General features: G+C 45.1%; 1 protein-coding gene across 1 annotated transcript in view; it reads right to left on the bottom strand.

Annotated features, from left to right (window-relative positions):
- Positions 1-17,724, bottom strand: part of LOC137789812 (ras-related protein Rab-26) — a 63,153-nt gene that overhangs the window by 8,147 nt on the left and 37,282 nt on the right. Inside the window, exon 5 of the mRNA XM_068583615.1 lies at positions 16,141-16,193. Within this exon, the coding sequence (XP_068439716.1) occupies positions 16,141-16,193 (53 nt within the window). The remainder of the gene's footprint in view (positions 1-16,140; positions 16,194-17,724) is intronic.

The raw sequence follows: 17,724 nt of genomic DNA on the forward strand, positions 1-17,724 counted from the left end.
TTACAGAATATGAACCATGTCGCTCGTCAATGTGCCTCAGTCTCGTCATCATGACCGTGAGCCAATATTACAACGTGGTTCCTAATGCAGGCTGCAATAATTTGCATTCAAGCCGAAAGAGCTTCCCTACTTTCACATCTCTAATAAACCCAGATGATTATGGAAATAATTTCAGTTATGGTAATTAGTGTCCCTTAACATTCTCTGGAAAGATACCGCATTGCGTGAGTGCACCTTTGTGTGTGATTCAATCTAAATCCAATCTCGCGTTCAACTGGGATATGTGGAAAATCCTGAAAACTTGTAATCTTCTTTTGGGGAAACAGCAAGAGAAAGATAATAAATAATGAGCCACGAAGGATCACAGGATTTGTGTTAACTTTCCATCCGGGCTTTTTTTTTAAAATATGAAAACGGACACAGCCCGGATTGCACCGCTCAGCCCGGATGAGAGAGAGAAGAAGATGGAGGCAGGTATAATGAAATAGAGATCTTATGCAACAGAAAGCTTGTGTCAGAGCTTTTGATTAAGGGAGGAGAACAGGAAGGCTGTGCTGTTATTACAGGGCACAATGAGACATTTCATCAGTACTACAATTGTATACAAGAAGCTGAAAAAAAAGACATCCTTTTATTCATACACATACTATTTCAAATGGGAAGGAAGTCAATCTTTTACAGCAATTTCCGATGGAGCAAACCGAATTGAAAGGATCCCAGCATGGGCTTTACCAGCGGTGTGGTCTCCAGAAGAAATGTAAACCCCACACATGCAGCCGTGGCGAGGGCCAGCTGGGCAGACAGCTGCTGTTAACATGTCAAGTAGCAATAAGCACGTATTGATCGCTTCATACTGGCGGAGGGGAAGAGGTAAATATATATCATTGCTATCGAGTGAAACAGCAAGAGAAAGGTCATGCCTCTCTCACACTCACACACGTACTGTACAGTACACATTTCCTCCTGCCTCCCTCCAACGCACTGCTTAGTGTATCGTCGGGCGAAGAAGTCTCGGATCAGCCGTAATCCCTCCTCTCGTCTGCAGGTTTACAGTATTCTGCTCTGCCACCCCGAGGGGTTTACATCACTTCATTACACAGAGATTAATGTATCGGAGCCCTCACCTAGAAGCCTCTCGACACGCGAACCAACCAATTACTCGCACGGGCCTTGAAAGATCTCGGCGGCCTGTGGGCGGATTACGGGGAAGTGAAAGCGGGAGTGCAGGAAAGTGATCAAACTTCAAAAGGGCCCGCTGTCGACGAGACCCGTTAGAAGTCGTACGGCGCGTGGGAGCGCGGGAGGAGGACACGCGTACTCTGTTGGTCGACATGTGACAGATCTTGACAAGCAGTCAGATTAACAGCCTCGGTGCAGCTTCAGATTGGCACATTGACTTTGTGTTCTCAGGGAGACTGAGCGTTATGGCCAAGGGCCTCTGAAGGGCAAACTGCTGAGTCAAGATCAGCTTGCAGGGTGCTTCCTCTTTAGCCGGCGGACAACATCCGAACAATGTGACATGAGTGCAACCTAACGCTAACAGAGAAAAAAGTTTGTGTTTGCATCGGTCAGCCGGAGTAATCTGGAAATGTCACGTCCCGATATGCGTAAAATGTGAATTATAAGGCGGACCCTTTCGTAAGCCACATATACTTAATAAACGAAGAAGTTGTATTTAATCATAAACAAGCCACGGCAGATTATAAGCCGCTGCTCGCTGCTGCTGCTACCCAGCTGCTAGCTACTTCTGCTGCGAGCTAGCCCAGCGAGATAGGTAGCTAGCGCTCTCTCGCTAGCCACAGCAAGCTAGCTAGCACTGTGGAGGTGGAAGGAGATGCAGGGGTCCCCCCGCCGTCAGACCCGTTTTCCATCGCGCCTCCTCGGTTGAGCGTGCCGGCAGAGAGCCAAGCGAGGTGGCGAGGCGGAGAGGACAGCAGAGAGTTTGGCTGCTGCTGCATTTTGGGGATAAAACCATAAGCACTTCACTAAACTAGCTACTGTTCATGTGCAAGATGTGTTTCTCATGAACCAATATCCACTTTCCCATACTGCTCTTACTTCATGCAGTTGTGAAAACAGCAGTTAATCAATCAACCTTGACTGGTGTGTGTGTGTGTGTGTGTGTGTGTGTGTGTGTGTGTGTGTGTGTGTGTGTGTGTGTGTGTGTGTGTGGACTCTCTTCTGGGTGTTGGTTTGAGGAAGCTGTGGTCAGATGTCAGTGGGGTCGCTTGGTGGGGAAATACAGAGAGAGTCATTTTAATAAGAAAGAGATATTAGAAAGAAAGTAGTCCCGACTGAGGAGAGTATAAGATCCACACAGCGCTGCAGGTAAAGAATGATTCATATATTTATCATCCCTTCTTGAACACCAAGGTTTTCACATTAAACATGTAACATGTCCGTGTTCATTCTTCTGTGTTTAGGTATAATAATGAGGTGGTTTTAAAGTACTACGTTTTAAATTACCGACAGTATTCAGAGGTTACCTTTAGTTATTTGGTTAAGTTTATTAGTGTCTGCAATACAGGTGAAATGTAATCTTATTAAATTCATTCAACACTGTGGAACTTTTGTAACATAATCCCACAAATAAAAAGCTGATTTTATAATAAGCATTAAAATTTAATTTAAAAAATGCAACACTGCCAAAGCTCTGGTTTTCTTACCTCTCTCTCTCTCTCTCTCTCTCTCTCTCTCTCTCTCTGTTCTGTAAAGTATTATATGGCTGTATACATAACATGACTGAGTTATCTCTCATAGTTACAAAAGCAAAGTATATTTAAGCTAAAATCCAAATTTTAAAAAAAAGCACACGTTGTTGACACAGCAGCTCGTATCTCTTGGTTGTGAAACTTCATTTGAGAAGTTGCGATGGGCGTTTCCTGTTCCTCTTTTCAAAATTGAAACATCCCTCCGCCCTCTCACGGCCTGCATGTTTCTCTCCACAGGTTTTATTTATGTCACAGACCTGACCAACACCTCCAGGAAGATGAACAGACGTGCCGTTGCTACTCAAGGCCAGTGTGGCCAACTGAGTGAAAAAGTGTCTCCAGACAAGAGCAGACAAGGACCGGGGCACGCCGCAGCACGCCCGAGCCAGGAGCGCAGAGAGCGCTCGTCCTCAACGGCCTCCGCCGCTGAGGCGACGCCACGTTCCCATCAGCGCCGCTGGTCCGACGACTTTTGCAGGCGTGGGACCTCGCCCGTCATAACGGTGACAAAGGACAGGAAGGTGCCGCAGCCTCCTCAGCGCGGGGTGTCCCTCCTCCGACTCCAAGCGGCATCCCGTCCGTCAATCAAACGCTACTCCTGTCCCCCCATCGGGGCCTTCGGCTCATCCTCCTCTTCCTCGTCCTCCACTTCTTCCTGCTCCTCTCCTCCTCCTGTCCAGACATCGGTCATCACCGGCCACGACCCTCTCGGTTGGAAGCTGCGTCCCAAGTCCAGCTCCACGTCCCCCCGGTCTCCCACCAACAGGCTGTCGCTGCAGATTCCCCTCCCAATCGTAATCCATGAGTCAGCATCAAGCGCCGCAACTGACTCTCGACCGGTCCTCGATGCTAATCCGGACCTTTCCCGCGAGAACAAACCCCCTCTCGGCCCCAAACCAACCCGTCGCCGCCACTCCGACTCCTCGGCCTTCCTGAGGTCCCTGGCGCCCCCGATGTCCGTGGTGACGCTCGAGGAGCTCCGCCACACACACCTCCGTCCGCTCGCCCTTTTGGACGAGTCGGACGACGTCTTCGGCAGGGGGAACGAAGAGGAGGCGGGGGTGACCGCTCGGCCGCGCAAAATCCCACCGCCGGTTCCAGAAAAAACGCCCGTGGCAAGACAAATAGCACAAATGATGAGTCATTCACACCAACGCCGTGGGCCTTTTACAGCTAACGAGGAAATTATTTACAGCGGCGTTATCAAGCCAAAAGCCAGACGTTCACACCAGACTGAGGACCACAGCGGCCTGAATGCTAGAGTCACTGGTAAGCACGAGTGAAAATCTCAAAATAATTACCTGAGGAGAAAGAATGATTGCATGGCACTCCACGCAGAAATTATCCAATGTGCCGATTTTGCTTTAAAATCATTATTTAACAAAATACAAATGCAGCTAACGGAGTTTCCATCTGGCGTTTTTCTTTTTAGGAATGCCCTGACTTTTTTTGTGCAGCCCTTCTAATTTGACATCTGTGAGCTTTTTCAGAAAAGCGCTGGGAGTGCTTTTTTCAATTTGATTTTTATCAAGCGCTCCCCAGCGCACTGCCAGCATTACCCTGCCAGAGACGAAGGATATGTGGACACAAAGGCAGAATCAAACATGCAGACATGTTCATGTGTGATTTTAAAAGCTTGGAGCCAACGGTGTTGAACGAGAGCATCCTCTAGGAAGCGGTTTTCCTTTTCAACACACACATGAACAGGGTTAAGGTCATGGAAAACCTGGAAAAGCCATGGAACTTTTAAAAGGGTTATTTCAAAGCCTGGCAAGTCATTGAAAAGTCATGGAAATGTGTTATCTTCATATGTTTATGACGGTCATATACGCTGAGTTTGAAATAATTCATCTTTTTTAAAGAAATACGATTAAAATATAAGCATACATGCGCTGAGCATATGTATGAATGTTTATTCTTTTAATCAAACTATTGTCTCATTCATTTCTGTCATTTAATGTATAATGTATGCTTTGGAACCCTCATTGTTAGTTTAAAGACAAAATGTTCTTACTTTTTCATGCATGCACCAAGATTTCACAAGATGTTTGGTCATGGAAATTTGGTTTAAAGTCATAAAACACATTGGTCAAAATGTGTATGAACCTGACGGAGAATAACTGAAGTTGTTGTAAATAACACTGTTGAGTAGGACTGATAAAAGCATAAGACATGTGCTGCATGGACGGTGATAAACTGGTGGAATCAACTGGAATAATTAACGTACTTTTGTGGAGACTTGCTCTTCTTTTCTTCAATATTAATGAAGCATTAATTTTCAATTAGTTTAATTAATCATGTATGTTTAGCCATAGGATTAGAGTAGAAGAGAAGGAACACAAACCATTTCAAGATTAAATAAAGAGTGTCCTCCAGCGAGGAGGGTGGAGGCGGGGGAATTATTAAAAAAAAAGAAAATGAAGTGAAGGAGACTGATCCCAATTGACGCAGCAGAGCCCGACATATCCTGATTTATAATCACCTCTCTCCTCGTAGATGCCCGAGTGCCTTCCCCCCGATTTGCTTTTGATTGATTTTCCTTTATGGCGTGCCGAGAGGAGGAGGCGGCGTCACAGTGTCAGTCGATAGTAACAGCATTCCCTGTGTTTCAACAGGACTGCGCGTGGACACCAGCTGCGACAGGGAGAGGTCAACGCCGCGCTTCCCCGGCTGAGGAGAGCGAGGATGCATCCCAAGTCTCCTCATTGCATCCCTGTTTCCCTAACTTGCATCTTAGTCCCTCCCACCAGAGATGCATGGAGAGGTAACAAGGAAACCAAGCAAGGAGAGAGGACACGAGGAAACATGTAGAGGTCAAAGAAGCTCAATTTGTTGGAGGTCTTTCAAAAAAAAATTAAAAAAAGAAAAAGCGTGAAAAGAAAGCAATGGCTCCCACTTGGTCGCTACCTCGGGACCTTTAAAGTAACAATGAACTAACTCATTTAGATGAAGTTCAAACCAAGCAAATCATCTCAACACATTGCTTTGGTCTCTGGTATGAATGGTATTAAACGTTATTTGTGATATTTTGCAGATGATTTAAGGTGTTAAAAGATGATCAGAGTCCTAAAATGATTGCAGCCATGTCAGTGTGGAAATACCATTACTGTTGTTTATAAAGTTGGTGAAGGATTCGCGCTTCTTTTGCTTGTTTTTATCAGCAAATCCCACGGTCTGATGTCTCTGACACTCCGCCTCCAGATGAATTTCTTCTGCTACGCTCCAGTTCAGGCTTGGCAGGCCCTTACCTGCAATACAAGTTGGCCTGACAGATGCACAAACACACACACAAACACACAGTGCAGCAACAACATCTACCTTGCTTGTGGCTGCAATGTGACTGCAATGTGAAAAGTATGCGGTCGACACACAGGTGCAAAGTGCTGAGAATTTTGCTGCTTATCTGCACGGACAAATAAACAGAAAAATGGGCTCACGACGGCAAAAAGCCTCGAGTTTACACAGACCGTCAAATCACAAAGGAGCAGCCGCTGCCGGGGAAATCACCGGGGATAATTGCAAAAAAAAACAAAAAAAACACGATTATGTTATCACTGTGAAAATACTGGTCACAACTCCAAACAATAACAGCCTTACAAATGCCAAGTAATGCCCTTCAGAGACATGGTGTGTTTATACTGCAACAACAGGAGCACATGCAGTTAAAGCCATGGAGAGATGAAAAAGACAAAGGAGAAGGAGAAAACATCGGCATACATGCACAAAGTAGCAGAAAACTTGTTCCACCTCGTGTTTCCTGACAGACTTATGATCAACTCCTTACACATAAGAACAGGTTCAAGTCTCTAATGATGCAAATATGGAAATAAATCCATTTTCCAATGAAGTGATATTTATTTGGTTTTCAAGTCTCAATGCAGGATATCGCTTAAAATTCTCAAAGCCAAGCCAAAAAAAGCATTTCATTACTATCAGCATGGTTATGTTTAAGTATTTTGGAGCAAAAAAACACTCAAGGTCCGCTTACTTTTTTTATCCAAAGCTTACGACGACGTCTCAAACCCAAACAACATTTCACTAATGCAACCTAATTAGACCTGGCTTTCTGTCTCTATCAACCCAATGGAAATAACATGTCCCACAGTGAAATATTCAGTCATATTTCAGCGGGATGCAGTGCAAAGAAGTCTAGAAAGAGTTCCAATGTGAATGACTGGTATCAAATCACAGACAGAGAAGTTTGGATGCAGTCAGTTGAGTGAATCTGGGTTTGGTCCGCTGAGATGAGCCGAGCGGAGAGATATCTGCAGTGTGGGCTGGAAGCAGCGCTGCAGGCAGGTGAGCGGGTGGGACTTCATCATCCACATCCTCATAAACACGCACAGAGACCACACACACACACACACACACACACACACACACACACTGTGGCAAGCTCTGCGCATCTGAAGCTGCTGCATCTCAAAGAGGAATCATTACGCAATGACAAAACCAGCTAAAAAAACTAGTCCGCACACTTCTTTCAACTGCGTTAAGACTATTTGTGTCGACTGGGAAGTTAACTTCTGTCGAGGAGTGACGGCAGCCCTAACTCAGTGCATTAAGACAAATGCAATGAAGAGTCTGGTCACACGATACACACACACACACACACACACACACACACGCGCGTACAATAAAAATCCCTGAACCCGACCCCGCCACATGGTTCGTTACGCAGAACCATCTGAGAGGCCGTGATTGGAAGCCGTTTGGAAAAGGGCAGGCTTCTGTCCAAAACGTACTTGGCAGGTGACGATATGAACCATCTGTCAACCAAACTCTTGCCCAGGCCCCGAGAGCCTCTCCAGTTCTGATGCAACTCATGCGGCTTCAGGAGCCGCCATTGTCGCCGTGCAAACAGACCGCAGAATTGGTCAATTGTTGGAACACACATGTGACTCCCAGGGTGCATTGCAGCAGGAACCATCCAATCTAAAACAATTGTTGTGCGATGGAAAGAGAGGCTTAGCTTTGCAAAACTGTGGGAATAATTTCATTTTGATTGATTGGGCATTTTATCCCAATTGCAATGATGAATGTGCGAGGACAACACACACACACACACACACACACACACACACACACACACACACACGCTCCGTGGTCAGGTTGCAGTAGGTTGGGATGTTTCAATCTAACAATGGACGCGACAGAAGTGCTGTTTTTCGGATGTCGTGGCGCATGTCAAAACGGGGAAAGTAGAGCGGTGGTGCATGTTGACGTCGCCGGCGTGCGGCCATACATACAAAACAAAACGGCAACAGAGTTTGTATTCAGAGAACTGGGTGAAGCGTGACAAGATGGCGCTCCATTTCCTCCAATATAGGATGCTCACCGGATGCATTTAGAAAAGAAAGCGGGCTCCTGCAGAGCGCTGCAGCGCACCATTGAGAGCATGCTCATTAGGGACTTCCTCTCGCTGAGATGACGGACTTCCTGCTGGCTCCTCTCAACACATGGTCATTCAGGGTGTTTGTGATACTCTGGTCCAAAAGACTATTTGCCACATACAATCATCAAAAAAGAAAGAACCTGTCATCACATGATTATGTAAACGTGGCCACTATACCGAAAGACCGGCCCTATTCCTGGACATTTTCATTCAAGATACACAGTGATAACCTTGAAAGCGACAAAACATAACTCGAGTGGAAACCAGTGCCGCAGAATCAGATGGACTGGATCGGTACCGGCGCCAACACTGTCCTCGTAAACCGGATCAGGTATCGGCCCGATGTGACTGATCAACAGGAAATACGGTTTCCGAGTGACAGCCATTACAGAATTTGAACAACCATTTTATAACCTTGTACCACAACATATTTGAACCAGCAGGAAATGAAACGTTGGTGAATAAAGATCTCCACCTATAGATAGGAGGTGATGTATCAGTATGAGTGTCCTGAGTATCAGGAAAGACCGTAGATTGTAAGTAAACGTAGTCATCGTGACGCCCCCTATTGGTTTGTGTACTGCCGCTTTGAAGCGACCTGTCAATCCCAGTAAGCCCGCCCTAAAGGATACGCCGATTTATGGTCTATTTTATTCTAAGATGGACTATAATTTGCTTTCGTAGCTGCGACAACGATGTATGAAAGTTTGGTAGCTCTGATGTGGCACCTTGCATGTCGTTCCCCTCATCAGTGTGTGAATGATTCCTATGTAAAGCATCTTTGAGTATTCAGAAAAGCGCTATATGAATTCAAACAATTATTATTATTATTAATTTACTAAATGAACATTGTGCTGTATTGAAGAAGACTTAAAACTGTAACTATTGAGACCATAAATACAATGTTCATTCCATCAATCAGGGATAAGCTCATTTTCTCGTGGACTTCGATACAATCTGACTTCTTTTTGCAACCGGACGAGTCGCCCCCTGCTGGTCAGGACAGATAATGAGGTTGCCGGCTGGAAAAGACATGCTGTGTTTAGCCGACACCGTTATTTGCACTTGGTGTGAATAAACCTCAGATATACAGTAAGCTTTCCCTCAAACTGAGTTATTAATATTAATAACTTCACCTTGAAGGGCAAAGAAAAGTAGCATTATTCTCAAGCAGGAGGACGCACTCTGCCTCTGAGGAGGAACAAGGAGAGGAAGATGAAAAGGCAGAGAAGAAGAAACCTTTTCCGACTTCAGAGCGAGGCAGACACTTATTTGCCTGCTGCTTTCTCAGTCTCTGTGAGTATAGTGTGAGTGTGTGTGTGTGTGAGTGTGTGTGTGTGTGCGCGTGTGTGTGAGACAGTGTCAGGTTGTACAAGTTGCTTATGTGTGTGATACGGATACCTTGGTTTTGTGTTACAGTGTGCAAAGTGTCTGAGTTATTGGATTATATGTGTTGGGGAATTTAGGTGTGTATTGCAGGTTGCACATCTCAAACACTCAAACATCTTCAGAATGAAACCCTCGGGCTGGAAACTTTCCTTAAACGAGTACGCCTTGTGTTCTATGAGGTTACAAAGTGTGCGTGAGCCTCAATAACAATCCCGTGTAAAGTACTGCAAACAATCTTTACTGTGGAAACACCGCGCTGCTTCCTAGCTAGAGGAGTCCGAATCGACTTTATAATTCAAAAGCTTTTTTTTACTGAAAACATAAGGGGAGTAAAATAGTGTGTCACCTACACAACTTCCTGATGAAAACGTTGTGTTGGGCTGTATGCGGCCCAAATAAAGTGACTGAGGCACCCTTGGTTTTGGGCCATATCGCCTGCGAGAGCATGAGTGGGAATGTGTGCGGACTCTTTCCAGGTCCTTGCTGCAATAACTTAACTGCAAATGGAGCCATTAAAGTGTCTGACAAATCCCATGAAAGGCTAAATAACCAATTAGCACCCGGCGACCACTAACTAGCCACGTCCCAATCTCCCGCTCGCTGTCCTCTGCATATTCATAAGGCACTCGTCAGGCCGTCTGATGAGCGGCGGGTGCGATTACGAGTAAACTGCCTGAAAAAGAAACGCTACCGCTCGAGCTTTTACTTGTTACGAGAGAGACAGAACAGCTCGCTTGGAGTGAGAGTCTTCACAGGAGGGAGAAAGCACGACACATGAGCAGAGGCCGAAGAAGAAAGGGAGACAAAGTGTGGAGGTCACATGGTAAAAAATAAATAAAACGAGCGTGATCGAGTGAGTAGAAAAGAGAGAAATGCAGCGGGAGGAGTGAGCTGGAAGGACAAGCGTTCTTTGATTTAGTTTAATAAACAGACCGGGAGCTGGTGAGTGGGTTTTTTTTTTTTTTCGGTTGATTTGCCGCTTGGAAAAGATCTTGTTGAGCGCAGCATCAGCACTTTCTTCTGCCAATCAGCTTCTTTCGCTGTTCACCTCAAATCTTTCCGGGTGTCCCTGCAGCTCAATTAGGCCGACTGGCACTGAGCTTCATCGTCTATGTTGGTGCGAGAGACGCTGTGCTGGAAAATGATTGTTTTTCTTCTTTTATTTTGAGAACCCACCCTCCCCCGCTGCCACCACACACATTTTTTTTGTTGCTTCGTAATTTACTGCGATGCATACGCACAGTGTGTGTCCCATGTGAAACCAAGGCAACGTCTGACTCATTCCTTTTGTTGAAAACAGACGGTACGCATGTAATGAGTTGAAACTATACGTTTCCCTGTGAAGTCTATTTTAAAAAGGCCGTGCATGGAACAAGAGGAAACTGTCGCTCCATTACTGAAAGCAACGCTAGAGCGTCACAGTTTAAAACGCAGCACTTGTTGGAAGAGTTGGGAGAGAGAATGTGTTGGACTGACGCCCCATTATGTCTGGATGTGATGAGTAACAGCATGCGCATCCTTTGAAGGCTTTTTTTCCTCAAGTCTAACCTCAAGGGAATACCAACATGTCTTTTTTTAGTGCCGGTGATTGTTGCTGCTGTCCATCGATGAGCTCACAGTAAAAAATAGAATTACCGCCTCGAGGTGGCACGCCTCCGCGATGGCCGCCCAAAATGTCACCTCATCTTTTCACCGTGTTAGATTATTTGTATACTGTCATCCATGAATTCTTGCGTTATGGACAAAAACGGTGATCTTGACCTTTGCACCAAAATTGAATCAGATCGTCCTCGAGTCCAAGTGGACGTTTGTTTTCCGAATTGGACGAAGTGTGCACGCGGCTTGGCACGCCGCTGAGGACTCAGTGACCTAGAAACCACGAGAATGTCCCGGACGTGAGGCGACAGAGACGTTGACCCCCTCAATCTAAATCAGGAAAAAGACAAAGCCCAAATCAAAACGCTTTTGTCGCTGGATCTTACTCCAGTTTTTCTCAGCGTGAGTTCATTTGACCCAAATGGAAAGCCATCGGTGCACCGAAACAAGTGTGTGATTTGTCGTCGGGTGACTCTTCCGGTTAACCACAGCTCCAGACAGGCGGTGCAGTCCATTTCCTGGCCATGTGCCAGCTGACCCCGAGTACATCAAATTGATTTTTACTTTACTTGTTGTGGCAATCTTTTGAGCAACGAAGCATTCCTGCTGTGAAGAGGCTTTCAGTAATTTAACGATTTAAGGATTTCTCTCTGTGGCCTCTTCTCCCGAGCGTGCGGGTCGATACCAATGAAACTGTGTGTGTGTGCCGTCGCGTATATGTGTGTGTGTGTGTGTGTGTGTGTGTGTGTGGCAAGCGGCCAACATGGAGTCAAAGTAGCATTGTAAAGCGTTGATGTGAGGTTGGTTTGCATGGATTCAAGGGCTCCTTTATTTACATGCATGCAATAATACTTACAGGATGAATATTGGAACATGGGAAAAAATGATCCAGATGAAGTTGTTGTGATTTTCATCATGTAAACAAATTGCATAAATTGACCCAGATGATGCTTTCTTTATTTTATTATATTCATAATGTGTTATAATTGTAATTCAAGTGGAGAGAGAAAGACATACTGCAGGATGCTGTGTGTACCAGGTTGTTGTTTTTTCCCTCCTCCAGAAAACCACCTGGCCTGTCGTACCACTTGAATTACAATATGCTCAAAGCTTATTTCCACATTTTTGCCCAATGAAAAAAAAAAACAACAGAAAACTTGAATTTCAATCTGACCATTACGGTTGCCAAAGTGGGAGAAAATCAAGGCCCAATCAAAAGTGTTGTTGAGGATGCTGGACCTGATTGCTGTACCGCTGGTAAGAAACTCGCAAAAAAAAATAAAAAATAAAAAATCAGAAAGAAAATGACGCGCAATCGTTCACCTGTTGACATGACAACTGGAAAAAAAAACACAAAATTATGATCAGCATGACTCTGAAGGTTGTTACAGATTGTAGAATCAGGCAGCAATGATAGAGGTTTATGTGGTGTGTGTGTGTGTGTGTGTGTGTGTGTGTGTGTGTGTGTGTGTGTGTGTGTGTGTGAGAATGTGCTTTCTCCCCAGTGTGCTGCTCTCGAGATGCAGTTTTCGTTCCTTTCTTTGCGTTGCGACAGGAAAACATAACTGTCACATGAAAAGAAGTGGAGATGGAGACCTCGGCACCTTGAGCCCTGCGTGCATTGCACTGAACAACATGTCTAATTCATTCCCTTTACCGCCAGCGATGTTGCAAATGAATCGTGACGCAACTGGAGCAAAATGAGAAGATGTGCTCTTAAAAAAAAAAGGCCAAACAATCCCTCTGCGTTGAGGCAGTCGTTGTGTTATTCTCACGGGATTCAACTCCAACCGAATGAAATTCTGATTGTGACCACGTCGTCGTAACTCGGGGCTTTACTCGTACACAAGCCCTCCATGTGAAACGAGCAGCACATTGAAGTAAGAAGGCCTGATCGGGGATGAAGAAGCCAACCGCAAGGTCATTCGTGATTGTTTTTTGTTCCGCATGCATCAGAATCACTGCTGGTAGATAAAATATAACGTCCAGTAAAACCCTGGGACTAGTGAGAAGAAACATGAAGGCAGAGAAAAAAGGTGTCGGATAGAAGGCAGCAGTGGCCACAGATGGTACGGGCAGTGAAGAGAAGAGGGGAAAGAGCAACAGAAACACATGGGAGGCAGCGGAAGAGAGGACGAGTGATGGAAAGCACTGGGCAGTGTCTCCATCTCTTCATCATCCAACTGCTCTCCGGCCTTCACCCCCGAGGCGCCGCTGCTGCTAATGGCTTTACACGGTGGGCGACGTCAGTGTGTGCAGATACACAGCGAGCTGCAGCAGCCGTGAACGCACATTGTATACGGGGAGAAGTGCGAGCGCCTCGCGCAGCCTCGACACCCATGTGGGTTAAAGCTCAAATGTGTCATGTGCAACCCTCCTCCTTTCATTAAACGTCTCTTTCAGCTTCACTCTGCCACGTCGGGAGCTTTCATTTGGCGCTCTGTGTTTTTAGATGTGACAGCTGAAGGAAGAATTCATGAATGTGACACATTCGCAGCAGGAAAGGATGTATTTCCATCTTTTACTTGTATTTTTTACCTTCACTAACTTCATTTCTATACCAACACAAACAAACTCCTAAACATAACTGACACGTTTATATTCATGTTCAGTGTTTTGTTTTCCTCATAGCCGAATGCAAAGATCAGCAAACACATTGATCTAGAACAATATGGCTTGTTTCACTACAGAAAAAGCTCCACCTTTTGGGAAGAAACACATATTATTATACAAAATAACCTTGTGTCTTACGTTTTAAATCTTCCTCTAAACCAGTTACTTTAGCAGGGAAGTAAAATACATGTTTCACTGTTTGGGTTGAAGAAAACTAAAACTACAATTACCTACAAAAATGTACAGTACTTGAAAAAATGTTGTGTGTGTGTGTGTGTGTGTGTGTGTGTGTGTGTGTGTGTGTGTGTGTGTGTGGGCACATTTTAGGCTTGCCCAATCTATAATTAGAATTGAATAACATTAAAATGCCGAAATTGCATTCTGTTTAACGACAGTAGTGATAGAGGTGGTGTGTATGTATGTGTATGTGTGTATGTGTGTGCGTGTGTGTATGTGTGTGTGTGTGCGTGTGCGTGTGTGTGTGCATTTCACAGGTTGTAGTTCAGCACCGTGCAGAACAAGTGTGCTCTCTCGATAAAAGCCGCTCCTGTACGTTCACCCCCACACACACACTTCACTTGAAATGGTAATAGGCAGAGAGAAGCAGGCCACTCTCTACATGCAGAGGATATGATAAATACTACATATAACCAAGACAAATGACCACAGGGACTTTGGGTGGGAGAAGTCACCAGTCTGATAAAAGAAGATTTATTATCTGAGCTCAAATTCTGATTTGAGACGTGAAGTAATACAGAGACTAAAGAGAGTGCTATTGCTTCATGAATTCAAATTAGTGCAAAAGAAATCGATGAGCGATCCGTGTGGACTCCACAGGTACACCGTCCCATCCATCACCTCATGCAGTTCCAGAAATGCAGGGCTTTTTTTTTTTTTTTACATTTATAGATCTTTCTGAATTTGCTCGCCCAATTAGAACGTAACATGCACCCAAACAGCCAACAGGCAGCGTTTGAATATCACCTGTTAGTTTCTCATGTGGGAGGCTACAAGTCATGGCTGATCCAGAAATATCACCAGACAGAAGAGACTTGCTGACACAACACTGCGTTCTGGAAAATTGGGTTGAAAAAGTACACTTTCTTGTTTTGTATTGACAAATTCAGATTCACCTTTTTCACCTATTAAAAAGGCGTGAGATGAAAGATTGGGCTCGATGGAAATCATTTTAAAAGGTTTGTGATCACACTGTGTTCTGGATCTATGGTCATTTCTTCATTTGTGTGTTGTCTTGATCCTTAAAGTCATTTGAAATGGAACAACCCTAGACACCAACTTTGTTTGACGTAATGGAGAAGAGTTGTGACACACACACACACACACACACACACACACACACATAAGTGCATCGAACCAGACAGACGGCTATGGAGCCATCCCTCTCCTTGATGCATGGGACACACGCTCTTGTAATGGGCGTATTCTGCCCTTAACTTCCCTCTGAGTTAATCAAAGGAGAGTAATGTACATGCAACGGACGAGGGGAGAGGCACCAAATGGGGCAGGAGATGGCCGGAAAATCACAGTCGGAGCAGAGACAGGCTGCGACTACAAAGAGATGGGTCCATTTGGGGAAAAAGTGAGCTCTAATCTCATCATTTTGTTGCCACTGTGGCCGTCGTTCATCATCCGGACCCGAGCGCAGATGGACCTTTACACATCCCTCTGACAACTTTTGTATCCAGCTGCACGTGCAGGAGAAGAAAGACGTGTACGTTTCTGCTTTGTGACAAAATCCTTCAACATTAAACAGCATTTGACTGATATTGTTGTTGATTAAAGAATTACAATAACCCACAATTTGTGTCAGACGACGTGAATCAATTCAACCCCTCAGACAGGAAGCCTCATTCACCTGCATGAACATCTCTTATGCGCGTAGCGCCAGGTATCATTGAATACGTTCCTGGAGCGATTGCTATCAGCCAGGACTCATTGCCACCTCTCAATGCAGGCAACCAGAGATTATATTGCTGCCATAAAGAGTGAAAACAGGATCTTATCCAAGTCCTGAACATTGCTAAGAAACCAAAATAGCCAATACATTACATTTCCCTCCTCTTATCTGAAGAGTCCAGACTAGCGATGCACAGATACTAACTCGAAATAGCTGGATCGCATATCAGCGACAACGGGGGGCAATCTAGTATTGGATTGCCAAAGATTACCCAGGCAGTTTATTAATAAAGACTGGTATCGGACGACTACTCTTTACTACTACTAATAAGTGGACTTTCCTCTGCCCAGCATCGTCTTCCAGCTCTTCCTCTGGGATCCCAAAGTTTACCCAAAGCAGATGACACAATCCCTGCAGCGCACCTTCACCGCATGCGCTCATGGGTTCAGTTCGATCCGAGAAGAGAAGACAGGGGGGATGGGTGGTGAACAGACAAGTCCGAGTGTGGTTGTTCTTACCCGGATGTTGTCGAAGGACGCTTTGTTGCTGACGTCATAGAGAAGGAGGAGAGCTGAGGATAGACAGAAGTAAAAACGTTAGCAAAGTTCCTGAACTGGACTGTTCGCTGTTCCAACCACGATCAGTGATCTGATTTAGAGAGAGAGTCACGTTGTCACAAAGGAAACATTAGCAACCGATGACAGACCGCACACGTGCAGCATGCTGGCGACTACCAATCCAACTCTTTATAATTCGTCATATAGCCACAGTGACTAACTTAATGAACAGTGATCGTGGTGAGTGTCATCCACACACTGCTGCGGAGAATGACCTGAAGCTCAACAAAGACTGAGAAGAACACGAGGACGCGAGAACCAAATGGAAAAACATGTGCAAAGAGAAGTGAACATGGCTCAAGGTTGAGATGAATCATGGCATGACACATAACAAGTGAAGCAGTCCAGGACTCCGTCCGTGATTGGTCAGACTTGATGTCTCCGGCGCTGCCGACCCCCCGCTGCTCATTGGCTCTGTGTGGATACAGCGCCTTCTGATCTGATCATGCTGCTGTAATAGAAAATATCTGTTCCTAGTTGCAGACATGAAAGTCTCCTTGTGTTCTCGTTCCAATTATCTTTCACAGCATCATTTGCTTGACATCCGAGCGACGCGACCTTATGAGAAATAAAATGCTCCGTAATTCCGTCTTTCATCTCCGCCAGAGTTTTGTCACAAGCAGCGAACCTGTGAAGCCATTTCTTTTCAGTCTCCTTGTAGTTGCATGAAAAGCTTTTGATGCAGCAGCAGAGTTATCAAACACAAATTTGCATTGACAGCTGATGTTATTTCACGCCGACAGCATCACGGTGGGCTGATAATCAACCAAATTAAAGAATTTCAGACAGTTTTCTCCAACACAGTTATGAGAAGTTGCTTACGAATAGTAATGTTAGTTACTCATGGTTCACACTGCTGTACTGGGAGTGTGATGTCAAGCCATTTCCCATCTGCCTTCATGCTCTACAAAGCAGGAACGCAGGGTCAGTACCCCATGAAAGCAAAAGATACTGGGAACTAAGATCGAAAAAATATGTGCAAACAAGAAATCCTAAAAATTCAAAGATCCAATGCGATGCAAAGTTCGGTACAAATGTCAGCCATTTGGTTCAAAGACATACTTTGGATCGCATCGTATAACTTTTTTAACGAAAGATTTGACCTCGGCTTTGATAATCCATGAATTCTTCCCGGCTGTCAAACACTGCTGACTGCATCACCCACAATGCAACTCTTTCAGATTCTGGTGTGCCACGCTAAAAGTAGCCTCAAGCTGCGATGCTTAAGCGGGGACGAAGATGCACGGCGGTCTGGTAGGAAATCGAAACGCAATCCGTCTCCTGCCGACCGTCAGCGTCGGTTTCTCTGAACCATCACCGTGACCTTTCCCCGCTGGTCGGCAGCTAAAGACAGTCAGTGGGCAACGTTGAGAGATTGTTTGGTCAACGAGAGTTTCAAAAGGTCAAGAATTGACTTTCAATCTTGAAGTCCTTAAAGTGCTCAGAGGACTGGAAATTAAGAGCTTCGACAATTAATTCCATGAC

Source organism: Clinocottus analis, unplaced genomic scaffold (assembly GCF_023055335.1).
Source record: "Clinocottus analis isolate CAN_PGR_092001 unplaced genomic scaffold, fCliAna1.0.p SCAF_19, whole genome shotgun sequence".
NCBI classification, from domain to species: Eukaryota; Metazoa; Chordata; class Actinopteri; order Perciformes; family Cottidae; genus Clinocottus; species Clinocottus analis.